This window comes from Gymnodraco acuticeps, unplaced genomic scaffold, assembly GCF_902827175.1.
Source record: "Gymnodraco acuticeps unplaced genomic scaffold, fGymAcu1.1, whole genome shotgun sequence".
Lineage (NCBI taxonomy): Eukaryota > Metazoa > Chordata > Actinopteri > Perciformes > Bathydraconidae > Gymnodraco > Gymnodraco acuticeps.
In genome coordinates, this window is record NW_022992177.1 from 2,727,154 (window position 1) to 2,745,434 (window position 18,281).

Consider the following 18,281-nt stretch of genomic DNA (forward strand, 5'->3'; position numbering starts at 1 on the left):
CAAAAAGGTCCGGTTAGGATGTTAATGTTTCTTCCCTTTTATTAAATGTACAGCCTGCATATTTTTTATCTTTAAGGATTAATCGATTATTTAAGTTATCATTGACAGAAATAAATGATTACCATATTGATAATCACCTAATCGTGTAAGCCATGCACAAATGATGAACAACATAAAAGTAAATAAATGTGCTGCTTTTCTCCGCTTTGAATCATTGAAAAATAAACACATGATATTTTGATTTAGACTGTTGGTCCGACAAAAACTTGAGGACGTCACCTTCAGCTCTGGGAATTGTATTTAGGCTAGCGACTATTTACTGCAATGTATGGCTATGTGAAAAATCAATTAGGCCTAATTGAACAAATATGTACAGGGAAAATAATTAGGCTAAAAGTTGCATTCATACAGCGTTTCTCATAAAATATGTTTTCTTATTGATAAGTTCCTCTTTTGGCGATCCATCAAGGGGCTACAAGATCATTTGAAAACACACAAAGGTCAAAGTTTCACATGAATCAAAAGCAGAACAATATGGCTTCTTAATTTAAGCGTTAGGCTATGGCCTAAATTCCTTTAATTCAAGTTGACAACAATGGGCATGACTCCAAATTTATTTTCATAAAATGATTTATTCATCAACGACAAAACAAATATTACATGAACAAGTAGGCTACTCTTAGAATATGTTGCAATACTTACAAGGTCGCAGTGTACAAATAGCTGACTTCTGTAAAGTCTTCAGAAACAGTAAGACATGGTTTGACGCTTCAAATAATTATATTGCAGGCCGATTTCAATGCACAATATTTTTTATAGAAATTACCATAATTTGTTTAAAGTGCATAACATCCAAATGAAGCTATTGGCCTGCAAAGAAGAACATAGAAAATGTATTAGGCTATGCACAATACTGAGAGGATAAAGAGCAATGAATTGGCTATTAAAAGCCTCCATTATTGACAAAAAAAGAGGAAATAACAACCTATTACACACATTGTCATTGCACTTTGCCACAAATAATAAATATCATCAATGGTATCATTTCAGAAAAACAAATTATATATGCAAGATGGACATAAATACTGAGGGTGTATACGCATTTCAATTCAATATATTACAAGTAATTACAAGTTAGTCTTCTTTAGACTGGATCCCTCAGAGGTTTTTCATGGTTTGACAGAAGATGTGTCCTTTGTGTCCCTTTTCTTTCATAAAATGTCATCTGGTTCAGGGTGGGAGGAGAGGAGATTTGAAGGAGCAGGATCCGCTGCAGTGGCGAGGAGTCAACATCTTACACGAGAAATGGTGTAAAGCGTCGTGAGCTTCTAAGAAGAAGGAGATGAAAGATCAATAGTGTACGAGCACGGGAGGGCAAATCGCATGCATTGAGAATGATATTAAAGTATAACACAGAATAGACGTATATGTATCAGGCTTTTGGGAGTAAAACTCGATTGGTTGGTTGATTCAAGGGGCATGCTCTAAAAATGTTTGGATGTTTTGATGTCAGTCAGTGTTGGGTGAAGTAGTATTGGCTGTCTTTGAGCCTTGAGGTGCAAACATAATCTGCATATCTTCTTAACTGTAATTCCCCTTGAATGTACAACAATTAGCATAACACGTAATCTGAATAGCCTCAAGAGTTTATTTTTTCTTGGTCCAAATTGCTGCACAAAGCGTCTAAGCTATGAGCCCAAGTCATAATTTTAAAACCGGAAGAAATATCTATTTTTTGTATTCAACAGGTTATAGCTGTATGTATTTTTTGGAAATTAATATGTTACAATAAAAATATTAACAATATAAATTGTGAGAAAAATCATGAAGTGTCTACCACATCCTTTCAAGTATTTGCGTGATGTGAGCACACTTTGCGCATCACAACCGTAAATGTAAGAGTCAACACACGCAAATCCTTGATATCTCGTTTATATAAAGCATCTGAGTTTATATGATGTCATCAATCACGTCGGCAACATGCCAGAGTAAATCTGTAATTCCGCTGCTTTATCCGCTCCCTCTGTTTTATGTCTCTCACCTCTGACGATGTGCAGCTGCTGAACCATCTCCTCCCTGTACGACAGTTCCCTTTTCATTTGATCCTGAAAATTATCTGAGGAACAAAAGGCATGTCAGATTATAGTCAGTGATGTGGTAAGTAAACTTCCTTAAAAAAACACATCCATTAAAACCGAATTCACAGACACAAAAAGCGTTCAATTAGCCACTATGCCTTATATGTGTCACATATTCACGATAACGTAAAAATGAAACACAAAGGTGAATATTAATTTAGTTGGATAAGGGCTCGCGATAGTTTCTTTCTAGTAGGAAGTGGATAATATTCACTTGCATGAAATACAACTGAGCAATAGAATGCTTAAACTGGTCCGGCCCGACTCACAGCCTCTAGAGGGCGCTGACATCAAGATAAAGCGAAAACCCGGCCTCTATAAAGGTCCAAAATGTACACTTCACATGCTGTGGTACAAATACTTAAATTACTTTCCATAGTAAAAAGAAAAAAAAGCATTTAGAAAAATAATTCAGTAAACATTAATTATATTCATTTAAAAATGCAGCTTTATTGCTGGATTTCTGAAAATGTTGGGTTCATGCAGCAAATACACAATACATCATGACATGTAAATGGTAAAACAGGTTGCAAAAGTCTCATCTCCTTTTATTCAAACTAGGCAACCTAAAACAAATCTTAATGCAAGGAACTGTTTAGATATTTTGTGTTGACTTGTTTGCAGACCCATGACAGCCATCCTTATAAGCAATTAGGTGCAGGTGGAATGAAAGCTGGTATAAATGTATAACAGAGCCATTTGCACCAAGTGTAGTAAACCAATAACGTAATACAATGCATGAATGCATTAAGAAGAAAAAAATGCAGATATGAGTAAGGTCTACCACACTGCTTTAAATCAACGTTAAGTAAGACGCATCACTGGACACTTATATGACATTTGTTGGAAGGTGGAAGATGATGGAACAATACAATCCAGAACCCCAAAATATACCCTATAAGAGTCTGAGGTGAATATACAGAAAACCCAATTTACATTCATTTATATACATCCTACTGACTTTGACATCATGTGTTTTTGCATAAAGGTGAGAGCAAAGAAATATAAATGCAATAAACCACAGGTTTTGTCCTAGATGTCTTTGCTGGTAAAATACTGCAGATTAGTGGTTATTTACACCCACAACTGATGGACACTCATCTTGATTAAATACACTGATCTTAAAATTAAACAATTTTCATAAAGACATTATAATGTCTTTGTAGAACATTCTCCTATTGCACATCTGAAATCTTGCTAAATGTAATTGCATATCTGGACATATGAGATAATGTTAATATTTGCCCCGCAGAGCATCAAGTCTCCAGTTTTCTGGGATTTAAAACACAGCACTAAAAGAGTAATTGAGATGTTTTCAAGCATTCATGAGAGAAGGAGAAACTCTGAACACTGCAGCAGTGAGAGTATGAGAGATATTGTGTCCTGCAATTCTCCTAAGATTTACATGAAGCATATCAGAGTTTATTCTGGGCGTAGATACCATTTTTAAGATTAAGAATTAGGACATTTTTTCCACCTGCAGAGTTTAAAGTAAAGCCACAAAAGTCAATAACATATTTTGTTGTCATTCATAGCGGCTGAAAATCAATTTTGATTTAATTTGAACCAAATTGACACTCTCCTCAGCTTTTACATGTTTTTCTTGTTAATAGCTTAATATCTTTTAGTGTCCAATTATATTCAAAACAAGCTATTTGTACTCACTATATTCATTTTTGATATCATTTTCATTGAGCCCCTAACTGCACCTGCTTCCCTTCAGAGAAGTATTTTCTAAGGGAGCAGGGATGTTTTTTGGACAAAAGGTTAGAATCACAAGCCTCTGAAATGTTTATTAAATGTGTCTTTGAAAGAACCTCTTCCCATCGGGAGTGTGGCCCTGAACCACTTAGGATTTTTGGAAAAATTGTGCCCTATAACAGATTTTGGCTCCGTAAAGCAGAGCCCAGGTGTGCCTCTGTTGATGTGGATTTGGTCGTGCCATGGCAAAGGTTCATGTTTTGGCCTGAATCAGAAACATGACCGGAGAGCAACACTCAACATGCACCAGAAATACTTTTGACTCTCTCTCTGTCAAAAGACTATTTCTGTGGTCATAAAAGCCCAAAAATTGGGGAAAGCACTGTTGCTGAATTTATCTTACCTTTCAAGTTTTGAAATTCACGTTCCAGCTTTTTCCTCAGTTCAACTTGCTCTAACAGCTGCTTCTGTAGTTCTTCTAAAAAGCAGACAAAAAATAGAGGACGTTGGAGGAGCAAAAGTACAGCAGGTGTTTGTATCATCTTCCTTCTAGGACAGTTTTCTATTTATAATGACGGTGATGAGGACACCATCATCATTTACACAGCCTATTCAGGGCAGGTCTTGCTGGGCCTACATTAAAAAATACATATCTTTTTAAAATATATGTTTGGGACAAATGCCAAAGAAGCTGACTTATTGCAAAAACTGAGAAATAACAATAATGAACGTCCAATTTCTTTTGAGTTTTGTAAAAAAAACATTTGTTCATATTGTTGTATTAGTTGTATTATAAGATAATTATAAATCATTGTTAAGTGTCTTGTTGACTGTTAATCATTGTATCTAACAGTAAGACATGGTCTTACCTTTTGCCAGACTTTCTATGGCTCTTTGTGCTGGAGGAGCTCTGGCTGGCGCAGCCTCGCCTGAGCACACAGAACATAAATTAAATTCCTGATATTTGCAAAAAATTAAAAAACCTGTATCTCTTAAAACTTAGATTTAATAATAAATAAAATCCTACTCTCTGACCTCGGTGTAACTTACCCTCATCCGGCTCCCGCTGGTTCTCCTCGCTGCTTTGTTCATCACAAGATTTCGTTTCGACCTCCTCCACTGTGGAAGACGGCTCCTCTTTACTTGCACTCTCATCTTAAGAGAAAATAAATCGATGTGATTTTCACCGCCAATTCTTTTTTTTCAAACAGCGATTTTTCTTTACAAAAAGCAGTACAATAAAGTCTAACCATTTGATGTAAGTACTCCAATCTTGTAATTCGCAGGTCTGAGCTGATACGGACTGCTCCTTTGTTGCAGCTCAGCCCTCTCCGGTGTGTACACCTACAGAAGACACAATCACCACTTATTTTAACTCTTAAAATTACAAGACGTTTTACAAATGAATAATAACCAATTAAAATAAAAATCTTAATAAAAATGGCACTCTAAGTTGAAGTGTATATCTTTTTTATTTAAAGTTTTTTTTCTTAAATGTTGTGGACATGCTGCCGCTTTTACACAGTTTTATCATAAAATACACCGTTTAAAACAAAACAAGAACACACATATTTTTCTCTCTGAAAATACACACACAAGTCAAGGAAAGAAGCCCACTTTAGAGAAATGTTACAGCCTGTATTTATCGCCAGTGTCACTCACTTCATTAAAAGACGCAGCTATGTGGGTCTCTGACAGCTGCTTGTTCTGCAGCTCTCTGTCAGAGGACTGGGCCACATGCAGGCTCACTTTCTGGGAGTTCACCGCCTCCTGCAGGCTCCTGGAGTCTGAGTCGGATGGGGAGACACTGTGAGCCCGAGGGGGAGTCCGAGGACACACCGAGGACAGAGGCCGGGAGTCCTCCTCCTCCTTTTCCTCTTCCTCTGGTGTTTTATTAGTCTCTACATCCACGTCCGGCTCGCCCTCACTGTCCACGCAGGGGGACATGGACCGGTAGCTTGAGCTCTCACTTAAAAAATCGGGCGATAAATAGCCAGTGCGACCCCCGTTGAAAGCGCCCCTGTTGCCGTACAGCTTGGCGATGCAGTCCGCGTCTTTAATGACGGGCCTGAAGGCGGACACGTAGCTGATTTTCCGGGAGGCAAGGGTCATCCCCTCCAGAGGCCTCGCCTCGTCCCCGGACTTATCGTCCTCATTACGCGTGGACTGAGTGCTGGAGCACCGGTCGTTTTCTACCATGCTGTCTTTTGAGGTATTGGTGCTCCGGTCGCTGTGCTCGGAGAGCTCCATGTCAGTCTGCCTGGGGGGACACAGCAGCTCTGGCGGGGGTTTGTGCTGAGTCTGGGGGTACGGGGGCATGGGCAGCGCGCCGGTCGCCGGCCAGAATATGGGGAAGGAGGGGTAGGCGCTGTCCTTTGTACCCGGCCACAGGACACCCGGCAGGCCCGCTTTGCTCTGGTCTCCCATCAGGATGTCGTCTTTCTTCTGACACAGGCCAAAAGCTTGAAACCCGTACGGGTGAGGGAAGAGCGGCGGAGGGATCTTTGGCAGCATCCCGAAGCCTTTACTGGGCACAGGGATGATTGGGTAGCTGCGCGTGCTCGACATCCCAACCAGATTGTCCTCGCGGCTGATGATTTTTGCGGGTATGTCGGGTGATTCTCGGGGACGGGATTGTCCATGTGATTTTGAGGAAGAGCTGGAATCTGACCCGTAGCCTGGCAGCGTCCTCTTGCGACTGCCCCCATTGAACATGGCCTTCACGTCTTCCCACGCGTGCATCACATCTTGCTGGCTACCTTTATCTGAAAGTTGAAGATGTCGTCTCCAAGAATTAAAGTTAGCGGCGTCCGGCTGTGTGTACTTGGACTCTGGCGTGCGATGCGAGTGAAATATAAATTTATTTGGAGAGAAATACATGTTGCAGAAGGAGCACTTGATGCACTTGGCCCTGGAGCTGTTGTAGCGCGCCGGGATGAAGTTGCCTCGACTCCCCCACGCGCACTCGTGAGAAACATCAAAAGCGAAATTCTCTGGAAGTTTAGGAGGCGCGTGAGCTCCTAGGAATGATTTACAGAGTCTCTCAGCCTCGCGCTTTGTGATCATCCCGCAGCGCCTGGAGGAGATGGGCATGGCCCCGGCTCTGCGCAGGATCTCCAGCTGCACGGGGGTGCACTGCACGCAGGTGATGCCCAGTGCCACGCGCCGGTTGTGTATCTCGTTATAGCTGTAAGTCTTCAACAGCGTGTTGGATATCTGTGCGAGGCATAGTCTCTCCTGGCCATCTATCACCAAAGACACGATCGGTACTCCGTACAGCACCGTATGTCCCACCTGGTTGGGCTTCAGGTTCTTGGAGTAGGAAAGTTCTTGTTTCGAGGTTGGCGAGGAGCTGGAGTCTCGTCCAGCAGGTATGGAGTCCATCCTTGAAGGCAGCTGCAGAGACGAGGATTGACATTAAGATGTGGGTTTTGTCTCTTTAAAGGAACATTCTAGTTCATTATTTAAAAACAGGTATTCAATTTTCTAAAGATGAAACATCTAGGACATACTATTACCGGCCTCCAATTTAATAAAGTTTGCACGAAGGGATTTTATTAAATATTTAGACTAATCCAAAAATCTAAACACATTTATAACATGTACATTCCTTGTACTTATCACTCCACTTAAATTGCATTGGCCTGAAACGTTAACATATTCTCACTATTAGGCTATAGGTGAAATTCGGAATAAAGTGTCATCATACTAATCTTAAAATATTCTTATAGATGGATTGAAGACATGATCAAACGCTAACATCAAACGCATATACTCTTGAAATCAGTTGCTCAAACTCACCTTAAATGTTCACGCAGCTCCCCTATGTCGTTATTTAGAAAGCTGTGATCAAGTGGAGGTCAGAGAGATGAGAAGTATACTCTCTGATGGATGTAAAGATGCTTTCTTTAGGAGTGGGACGCAGTTGTCCGTGCAGCACCGCCTCCCACCTGCTCGCTGTCCTCCTCTCTCTGCTCCGCGATCGGTGTGTGCATACAGTCTGTGTTGCAGCAGCAGCAGTGTGCACATGGCAGGCAGACTCTGGTACAGCCCCCTATACGACACACACGGCACTCAAGTGACGGCAAAATGTAAGGTGAGGCACTCCCACTCCCACAGACAGCATGCATTAACCATGGTTTCATGACCAATGGAGATGGTTGGAGTGTTGGTCTTATAGCAGCCTACAGGTCCATGGTTGATGCATATGGATGATGTCTACAATTATCAAATAAAACATGTTATAGCCTATTTTGTCAAAATGCAATACAAAAATAAACATTATTTGTCATTACTGTAGGCTGTTGTGTCAAACAATGCATTTTAATTAATCGTTTTCAATTGCATCTTAAAAAATGCTATGTTATTAACATTATGCACGGTGGGAGTTGGCATTGCGCTTAAAAACAGCAGGGACACATTGTGGTGAGCGTGAAGAGAGGGCCCGCTGCTGAATGAGGGTGCAGGGCCTCAACATGTGCTGGTTCCCACGGATTCATCGTTTACCAGCCACACTTCGCCTACATGCGTTTTGACAATAACCAGCTGCTCCAAAGGTCACTCTCTGTGATCTGCGCTTTGTTTTTGCTTTTTTCCCCTTTGGGCTGAAAGGATAAAAGATCAGACAGAGGAACAATGCGCGCAGACTCTCACCATAAACGATGCACGTTTAACTTTTTTAAGTCAATAAAGCTTTGGGTGAATCATCTTCATGCACACGCCGCGCCAAACACTGATGTAATATTGATGAAGAAACAGGACACGTTCCTGTTGGTCCTACTTCAGTGCGAGAGAGCTGGATGGCCATGACAATTTGTCTATAATTATTCTCTAATTTCAAGAGAGGAAAGATGCTTTGTTAATTTAAACATGGGCAGTTTTCAAATACGAGTTAATGAAATATAAAACAAATATGGTCTATTTATACAATAATTGGATCGTAAAACAGTCACAATTTTTTGTTCTTACATTTTTTTTCATCACAACGTATTTAAAATTAAAATTAGGAACCATCACATAAAACTGAATTAATTCCCACATTTTAATTTGTTTTTCATATCTGGAGAAGAACAAAATAATATAACGAAAATATGATATATTATAATATAACAAAATCGTATTTATTTTACAATCACTACCCATTTGCGTTTGGGATTAAACACGTTTTATAACTGGATAATTCTAAAGGAAAATGCAAACCAACTTGGGGCATTAAAGAACATTCTAATTAAGCAGCCATCTCCTCCATCTGCTAATCTATTGATTATTGAACGGATAGGGCCTGTTAAACATCGACTGTCATCAACACACACATCTTAAGTAAAAGTCATTGTTGCCATCAGATAAATCCAAGGCTTTGTTGACAGTGTGAACAACTCAACTGGAATGAAATGGCCTAAAAATCCTGTTCAACTAAATGGACACCAAATAACCCCCCCCAAAACTCACCACAACAGATTAACATGAAATCTATATTTTAAAACTAAATGTAACATTCACAGACTCATTCACTACAGAAAGTGACGTTATATAATTGCCTATGAAAGAAAATGAGAAAAGTAAGCCAAAAAGTCAGTAAGGTCATAATCAGGCTCATGCTTATTCTACCTTTTTGTGCACGAGAGAACAGCTCATTTAAAAGTGTGTCTGCATTAATCACAGTGCTGCATCAAAGTATGATAATCACCTGAACACTCTATTAAAATAAAAGTCCCAGCCCGGGGGAAATCTTACCTTACTCTTTAATTGTTTTGAGGCTTTGATAGGCTTTTTAATCTAAGATTAATTTATGCATTCTTAAATAACTCTACATATGATTAATAAGCTTGAAAATTAAAAGGAGACTGAAGCAATTATAACAAGTGGTTGGTCATCACCTCATTAGATGGTATTAGAAAGATGCAGCTTGTGTGTGTGTGTGTGTGTGTGTGTGTGTGTGTGTGTGTGTGTGTGTGTGTGTGTGTGTGTGTGTGTGTGTGTGTGTGTGTGTGTGTGTGTGCATATGTGTGTGAGTGTGTTTGTGTGTGTATATGTGCATATGTGTGTGTGTTTGTGTGTGTGTCTGTCTGATTGGTTATCACAAAAAATAACAGAAGGGTAAGAGCAAAATATGGAGAGACAGTTTGATGACAATTACAGGCGAAATTGCTGCCGGCTAATTACTATTTTGTATCTTTCCAATATACTGGACGAGTCACAATCATGTATAAGCAAGATTAAATGATAGACAACTTATTTCTACTGGCTTGTTGTCAGTTATAGCAGCACAGATCCTAATCAGGATCAACTCAGACTGTTCACATCATTCACTGTGTTGATCCTGACAGGATTGTGAGCTGCTAAGACAACAAAAGACAAATATCAGCTTTTGGAGAAGCCACTGGAGAGACGCAGTGAAAACAGTGAGACTTGCTAAATGGTTCCTAATGTGTAAAGAAGACATCACTCCTATCCTGCTCGGATGTTTATTTGTCTCCTAAAAGCCCACCCCTGGGTCCTGACCCCCACATCCTCCACCGCTAAACGGAACATTTATTCTCACAGGAGGAGGTTTCAGTATGTGTGTGTGTGTGTGCACTATGTGTGTGAAGGGGGGGGGTTCATCACTGCATCAAATGAGGCTGAGCGCAGGGACCCTTTTGTCACAGGCAGGGACTCATCTGCCAATAGTAAGCTGTGAGGTCCTAGGGGAAGGCTGGAACAAAGGTGCTAAAAGGCTGTGTGACAATGAGGGTGCTCCGAGGAGAGCCTTCAAGTGCGGGACGCAGGCTGCACGGGACAAGCTGTGCCAATCACTCCGCAATTACTTTTTTGTGTCAATCCAGAGGCCTTGTGTGGGCATTCATGAGGAGACGCAAGGACACGAGCAGCCACGGCCAGGTCCCTGTCTCTCTGCTGCTTACAGAGAGCTGACCCTAAGCCTCATGGCATACTTGTGTAGCAAATCACCTGCTCTTCTGTTGATTTAAAACTGACAAGAAAACCTCTGACACATTCAGCCTCTTTTCACTGTAGACCCTGCACCCATTAGAGGAGAACATAACATTTTAAGCCAGAAGGTTTATCTTTCAAATGTAGAAATGATTTGTGTAAAAACAAATACAAAAGCATAAAATAGGACAACCTTATTGGAGATATTAATAAAAGTGGATTTCTTTCACAATTTCTTTTTTACCAGATTACATGATTCTGATCCCTGTAGCCTCCTCTTATCTCTCTGTGTTCAAATATTGTATTACAACTGTTGTTAAAGTATTTAGCTTTCATCTGAGATCTGGTTTATTATCTTCCATTTGACACTAGGTCTTGGCAATAAAGCCATAGTCTATATTACAGTAATGATGACATATCTTGCTTGAACAAAATGGCAATTATTTTCTAAACTACAAAGAAAATAACGTAATTTGTATTAAACGCATTTCACATTATGTGTCACACGGTTTTGGATGAGACAAAAGTGTATATGTATAAAAGCTTTGAGGTTCATTCTTGAACTTGGAAAAAGTGGTTGACGATAAATCTCGCCACAAAGTCCATAGTCAACTCATTTAGTTAATTTTACATTTCTTGAAATGAGTAATTGCAAATAAAAACCTAGATTTGTAAAACTTACACAACATAATGATATTGACTATCATTAAGTCCTGTTTACAACAAATAAGCACAAATACAATAGCAAAAACAGGCCTCTACTGCTGATTCATAATGACAACCCTTAAGTTTAATTGTCATTAAACCGAGTGCCTCTGTGTTTATTTGGAGAGTTTAAGTTTTGTGTTTCAACACTGTATGTGCTACAGTGTAATAAAGAAAGATGCAAGAATGTGTCTATATCCAACCCCGAGCAGTTTTCAATGGTGTAATGAGGAGTCAAGTGAGAATGGGAATTATCGTAATGATAACAAAGGTCTATGCACCATAGCTTGGGGCTATATTGCAGGGCATTACCATAAAGATGTGATGTGCTTGTATTGCAGGGTTTTTGTGAGGGAACAGGCCAAAGAGATAATAACTATTAGTAGATGACAGTGCTTTGTGGGATTCCAGCTGTGGAGCCCAAATTTCCATACAGATAGAATGGCTCTGGGTGGATGATATGTGTGTGTGTGGGGGGGGAAGGGCTGGGCGACTCAGTGGACTCATCACACACACACACACACACACACACACACACACACACACACACACACACACACACACACACACACACACACACACACACACACACACACACACACACACACACACACACACACACACACACACACACACACACACACACACACACACACACACACACACACACACACACACACACACACACACACACACACACACACACACACACACACACACACACACACACACACACACACACACACACACACACACACACACACACACACACACACACACACACACACACACACACACACACACACACACACACACACACACACACACACACACACACACACACACAATAGTCTGCATGTGACAAATCTCAGTGTTGGACTGAGTCCTGGTGTCCCCAGTCAGACTTTGGGGCGAGGTGAGAGCCTCGGGTTTGAACACTCTGCAGGTCTCTGTGGAGGAACTGTCCAGAGTCCTGAAGCAACACTGCTCTATGCTGACAGCTTTCAAAGTCAGGAAGTGCAAATAGCTAGGGCTTTCTGTGTGTGTTTGTGGGTGTGTGTGAACAGAGGACCAGAGATTTCCATCAAGATCACATGCAGGTGAGAGGGTGTGCAACATACTTGTCAGCACCAGGGATTGGGGGAAACCTTGCCTTACAAACAAGTAAAAGCCCTCCTCCAAAATAAATCTGCCCTTTCAAGGACTAACAGTTTCAAAAGCACACACGTCCCAAAAATATACATCCAACATGGGGGTAATGTTGTTGCCAATACTTTAAAGGAATAACTCAACATAATCAGAAAGACAACATAATTCAAACATAGAACATGTATCAATATTTCTGTGTTGACCACTTTGGATGTGGGCTTGAAAACAAAGGTTACAAACGATATACTTTAGTAGGAATAGATATTAGATAATCATGTTGTTCAATAGTATTACATTTCATTTTTTTTAAATATGGGATTTTTTTGACGACAAATTATAAAAGCGAATGACCAAATAACGTAATAATTAAGATATAGTTCGATGTTTTTGCTGTATATTTGTATTATTCTTATTGGTTGAGTCAATTTTCTATATGGTTTACCTAAGCTACATTAAGATAGCTTCCCCCAGGAAAATATCTACCTTTTGCTGTCTTCATGGTCACGTGAACTTTGCCTTGCAGGTGAAGTGGTCCAATGGAAGTATCCCGACAGGAAGTGGAAGGAAGCAGCTAACCTGACTCAGTCCAAAAAAAAAAAAAAAGAGACTATCAGCAGCTTGTTTGTTTGTTCAGTCTAAATATATAGCGTCATATTTAAAGCACAGACATGCTAACTCAAGAAAGCAAATGTGGATATTTCCCATAATTTCCGGCTATTCCTTTAAAAAGGTCAAAACTGAAACTGGTATTACAAAGTTATTAATTAAACTGGTGTCATTGTGACCCAGAAAGGACACGTAGATGAGAGGATTCAGGGCTGAGTGAGACAGGAAAAGTGTGCGGTAACTGTGATGAATTATCTATGCTATCTAGGGTTAGGTTAATAATAGCAGTAGATGTGCTGATGGAGAATTCAAGTCTGCTGTCTCCTGAGCTCCAGTCAATCCGCTGGTGTAAATAAATCCACAAACATCTGTAAACAATGGTGCACATGTTTTCTATTAAACACACACAGCTGTTTAAAACGGGGCCCCGGAGATCGAGCAGGTAAGAGGGCCGGGATCCCGGCACTGAGCAGCTTTTTTTGGTCGACTTCCAATGCCATGGCATGCTGCTGTGTGCGTTTATGTAAGGACAAGGCTAACAGAGAGGAGACAAAGATAGTGAGAGCAGAGAGCATGAGGAAACCAATCACCCTGTAATTATCCCCCCGGTGTGTGAACTGCCCAACTCTCCGTCCTTGATAGATTCACCTGACCCAATAACACAACAGCCACAATGGACTGGAGGCGGGATAAAGACAACACCATAGATCAGCCGGGGATCAGCAATGAGACAAAGACCTAACATCTGGGAGCTGCGGTGAAATTAAAGAACTGAAAGAGCTAACCAATCCTTTTACAGCTTTCCATTAATAGCCTGGGAGCTGCTTGAGAAACGAGGTAAGTGAGGTAACGCGGGATTCAATTTCATTTGATATTAAAGAAACACCCCTTGGCATCTCTCTCCCGCTCCTTCTCATACTCTCTCCCCCTCTGCTGCTCACACATCACTCTGTTACCTTAGAGTGATGTATTAGGGCATTTAAATTAACAATGAAATGACTTATTCTAATACGGCCGATCCTGAGGAGGGTCTGGGATGCTCGGTGTAGAGGGACTTCATCACCACCTCTAAACCTCAGGCTGGGCAGCGAGGCATGTCCTCTTTCAGATAGCCCAAACAATCTGGCCAGCACTCCATCTAAAAAGCAGACATTCATGCGGTCATTATGATGCGGAGAGGCGGAATAACACAAAGCCTGTCATTACTGGACCCTGAAAACGACATCTCCCAAAGACGAGTAAATACATGTCGTTCCTGTGGTGGGATTGAGAGAAAAAGAACCAGTAAATACACCAAAGTCCTATAAAGAAAATGACTTCTTTTTTGGAGTTTGAGGCAGCGAAGCAGAACCTGGAGTGTTTATGAACTTCAGCAGCAGCTTGTAAAATCTCATTTTACCCTCTTATATAGTCTTTTTCTGATAAAGACTTCTAAATCATTTATTTGAAGGCCTTGGTCAGCTGAATACAAATGAGGATACAGTGGGTGCCTCGCCTGTCCCTGAGGGGGGGGAACAGAAATAGATCTGAGAAAAGCACGGTTGGATTGATGCAGCTACACTCTGAATAATGATCGGTTCAGAGGTCAAACTACTTCAGTGGCATGCATTATATCATTAATTACAGACATCAATACACAATAAGACAATGTCCATATGTTCTAAGTGCTTATGCCTCCTCACCTCCCTGCTGGATGATTTCACAATTAATAACCGTTACACAATGACCTTAAGAACACAGAAAAAAGGCACTCATCAGCTATTGATTGCATTCTCACAGTATCACAGTAGAAAAATGTGCTGTAGTAATTACACGTGATGAGAGAAGCACATTTCGATCTCACAGTTACATATGCAATTAAAATATTATTCATTACCTCTTAAATAAAAGCCTGGTTCTGAAATCCCATTAAATTTGGGATAATTGTGTGTGTTTAATTATAAGCTGTAGCAGGAAGCAAGGAAGGAAGACAGGAAGTTTTGGAGAAAGTAACAGAATGTGCTTTGACCTAGATAGCGCAGGAGACATTTTGTTTTAAAAATGACCTTGCTGTGAAACGTCAGATCAGAATAGCTCGGATAGTTTTCTGTGCACAGACCTATTACTTCATGTTCTGTTTGAACAGACCTTTAAGCATCAAATCCTCACATTTTTGTGCTGAGTAACAGCTTTTTAGAACATAATAAGGCACTGTAATTCTCTGATATAGATGCCACAACTACAGAGAACGACAGAAAACAAATGCTTCTGGTTGAATATTATATAGAACTGGTCCTTTTTTCACATTAACTCAAGTACAGATACAAGTAGCCTACAACCTGTTTTGGACAAAAGACTGATATACTTACTTGCGTAATTCTAAATGAATATATTATGTTTTTTACTCACTACATTTTTCTGATAGCTATTCAGTACTTTGAAGATAGAAGTAATAATTCAGCATTTTTTGGAAATACACCAAAAGTGAACACTTTCGTATCTGCAACGTTAGCTTAGCATTAAGACTAAAAACAGCCTAGCACGCTCTCAAGGTAAGACCACAACTTATCATTAGCACACATTAGCTTTTGTAAAGATTCAATAAAAGTACGCTAATCAACTACTGGCCAATTAGCTGTAGCTTCAAGTGTTCCATGCATTACATTACATTACATTACATTACATTGCATTTAGCTGACGCTTTTATCCAAAGCGACTTACAATAAGTGCGTTCGACCAACAAAATACAAACTTGAAGAAAACAGAATCATATAAGTACATCAGGTTTCATAGAGCAAAAACATTTCAAGTGCTACTCAACTGGCTTTAGGTAAGCCAGTCCTTTATTAGTATATAAGTGCTTTGTTAATAGTTCTATCGCTCGAAGTGGAGTCGAAAGAGATGAGTTTTCAGTCTGCGCCGGAAGGTGTGTAAGCTATCTGCTGTCCTGATGTCAATGGGGAGCTCATTCCACCATTTTGGAGCCAGGATAGCAAACCCACGTGTTTTTGCTGATGGGAACTTGGGTCCCCCTCGCAGCGAGGGTGCAGCGAGCTGTTTGGTTGCAGACATGAAAGTGATAGTGTTCTTCTTATTAAACTATTATTAGGCTCAGTTACTGGTACATTTTTATATACAAAGCCATGTTAGGGAAACTTCCATCTTATATCTGCTCCCTGATCTCACAGAAAAGTGTAAGTGGCTACTGCCTGAGATCGCATGCTGTAGTTTTATTAAATGTGCCAACTGCTAGGACTGTCTTAGGGAAGATAGCTTTTAGATGCGCAGCTCCTCTGTCTTGGAATAGTCTGCAAATTAAATGGAAACTGAACAATCTGATGCCACTAAATGTTTTTAAAGCTCGGTTGGATGCTAGTCAATCGGAAGCTATTGGCACCTGTTTATGTGGATAATTATGTAAATGATGCTGTATGATGTCCTTTTGTTGTTCTATTTATGTTTTTATGTTTCATGTGGAACTACTTGAGCAGGTCTCCCTTGGAAAAGAGATCAATGATCTCAATGGGATTTATCTGTATAAATAAAGGTTTGAAATGAAATGAAATGAAACTATTGGAAAAAGAGTAAATAAGCATATATCCGTAAATGACTAAATTACTTTACTATTTAACAGAAAAGAACACAACATATGGTTCATTGTTACTCATCAAACTACCCAAAGTATTTAATTTAGCTAAAATAAGCGCCCTTTCACCGAACTACATACAAATATATTATGTCATTTAGAGTGGCTCATCACCTGCATAAAGGGTACATTTTGATACTAAAAGTACTTTTATCTGATAAAGTGATAAGACATGTGCACTTTTTTTTTTAATGCAGGACTTTAAATTCATTGAATATTCTTAAAGTGTTGCATTGATCACTAGGCAAACCAAGCACATCCTGTACTTCTGAATATATCACTGCATGTATTGATGTCCACAGATTTGCTGTGGCCTGTCTATGGGTTCCTGTGTGAGCTGTCTGCTGCCCGGCCCCCCGTCCCTTGCCCCGGCCCCCCGTCCCCTGCTGGCTCCTCAGAGCAGCTCGGCTCGGGCCGGTGGCTCCAACCTGCAGGCAGCCAGAGGACAGCCCAAGCGGAGCTGTCTGCCACTCCTGTGCTTCATTAGGAAACAAAATATAAGGTTTCCAGTCCATTAGGAATGACTTTAGGAGTGAAAGCACATAAGACGCCGACTCACCTCATCAACAATGCATTGCAATAACGGCTGAGGATGAATGAGAGCGAGCAGAGAGGGGAGAGAGGAAACAGCATTAGCCTGTATACAATGTCTTTACAGCAGAGTGGAAAGGAAAAAAAAATCATTAATGCAATAAAATGTGGTCAGATTAATCAAACGCCTCAAACTCTTATGAAAATATTACAGGCAGAGAATTTTCTATTACATCTAATGGTATCTAATCTAATACTGGCAGTTAAAGGCTTGGGCATCTATTTATTGTGAAACACAATTTAGGAAGTTTAAAGGGAAGCAGTGAAGCATGCGTGCCACATCGCCGTCAGGAACATAGACAGAGATCTTTTATTTTCTTTCCTCTAACTCATAAAAGCTTACCATTAAAGACTGTAGGTCTCTGAGTCTGGGGTGGGTGGGGGGGGGGGGGAAGGCAATATGTAATTAGCGTGTCATAATCAAAATGACCCACTCGGACACTTTATGATCAGCAAGACAAAATTACTGCACCGCTGGTGGCAATCTGTGGGCATGTGTTAACACCATTAACATCATGAAAATACACACACGTTAATAGCCCGCCTCTACATTCTGACGAGGAGCTGAAGCATAATGTTAATTTCACAGAGCATTTTCAGTAACCTGCAGGTTGTGGGGAAACAGCGGGCTGGGAAAACATACAATCTTTTATAAATGGCTTGGAAGAAGGAAAAAAAAAGTCTCCTTGTCTCTTAAAACAATCGGTGAAAAGTATCATTCCCCTGCCGCACATCTCCAGTGAGAGACTCTATGGAAGATCTCATTTTCAATTAAAATCTCATTTGCTTGGAAGTTGAAATGAAATCATGTTGTGAATTAGCACATGAATTTACAT

The 18,281-nt window shown here is 40.3% G+C and overlaps 1 protein-coding gene across 3 annotated transcripts; it reads right to left on the minus strand.

Moving 5' to 3' along the window:
• Positions 1 to 768: 768 nt before the first annotated feature.
• On the minus strand, positions 769 to 7,878 carry skor1b (SKI family transcriptional corepressor 1b). 3 transcript variants are annotated; one of them, XM_034204914.1, is made up of 8 exons: positions 7,641 to 7,878; positions 5,502 to 7,235; positions 5,090 to 5,183; positions 4,890 to 4,994; positions 4,709 to 4,768; positions 4,243 to 4,317; positions 2,042 to 2,116; positions 769 to 1,325 (listed from the first exon to the last, which is right to left on the minus strand). In XM_034204914.1, exons 2-8 carry the CDS (start codon positions 7,221 to 7,223, stop codon positions 1,231 to 1,233), a joined length of 2,226 nt encoding a protein of 741 aa, XP_034060805.1. In that variant the 5' UTR covers positions 7,224 to 7,235; positions 7,641 to 7,878; the 3' UTR covers positions 769 to 1,230. The 3 variants fall into 3 exon arrangements, with proteins under 3 accessions (XP_034060805.1, XP_034060803.1, XP_034060806.1); XM_034204912.1 differs by having other exon boundaries at positions 769 to 1,328; XM_034204915.1 differs by lacking the exon at positions 4,709 to 4,768 and having other exon boundaries at positions 769 to 1,328.
• Positions 7,879 to 18,281: the final 10,403 nt, after the last annotated feature.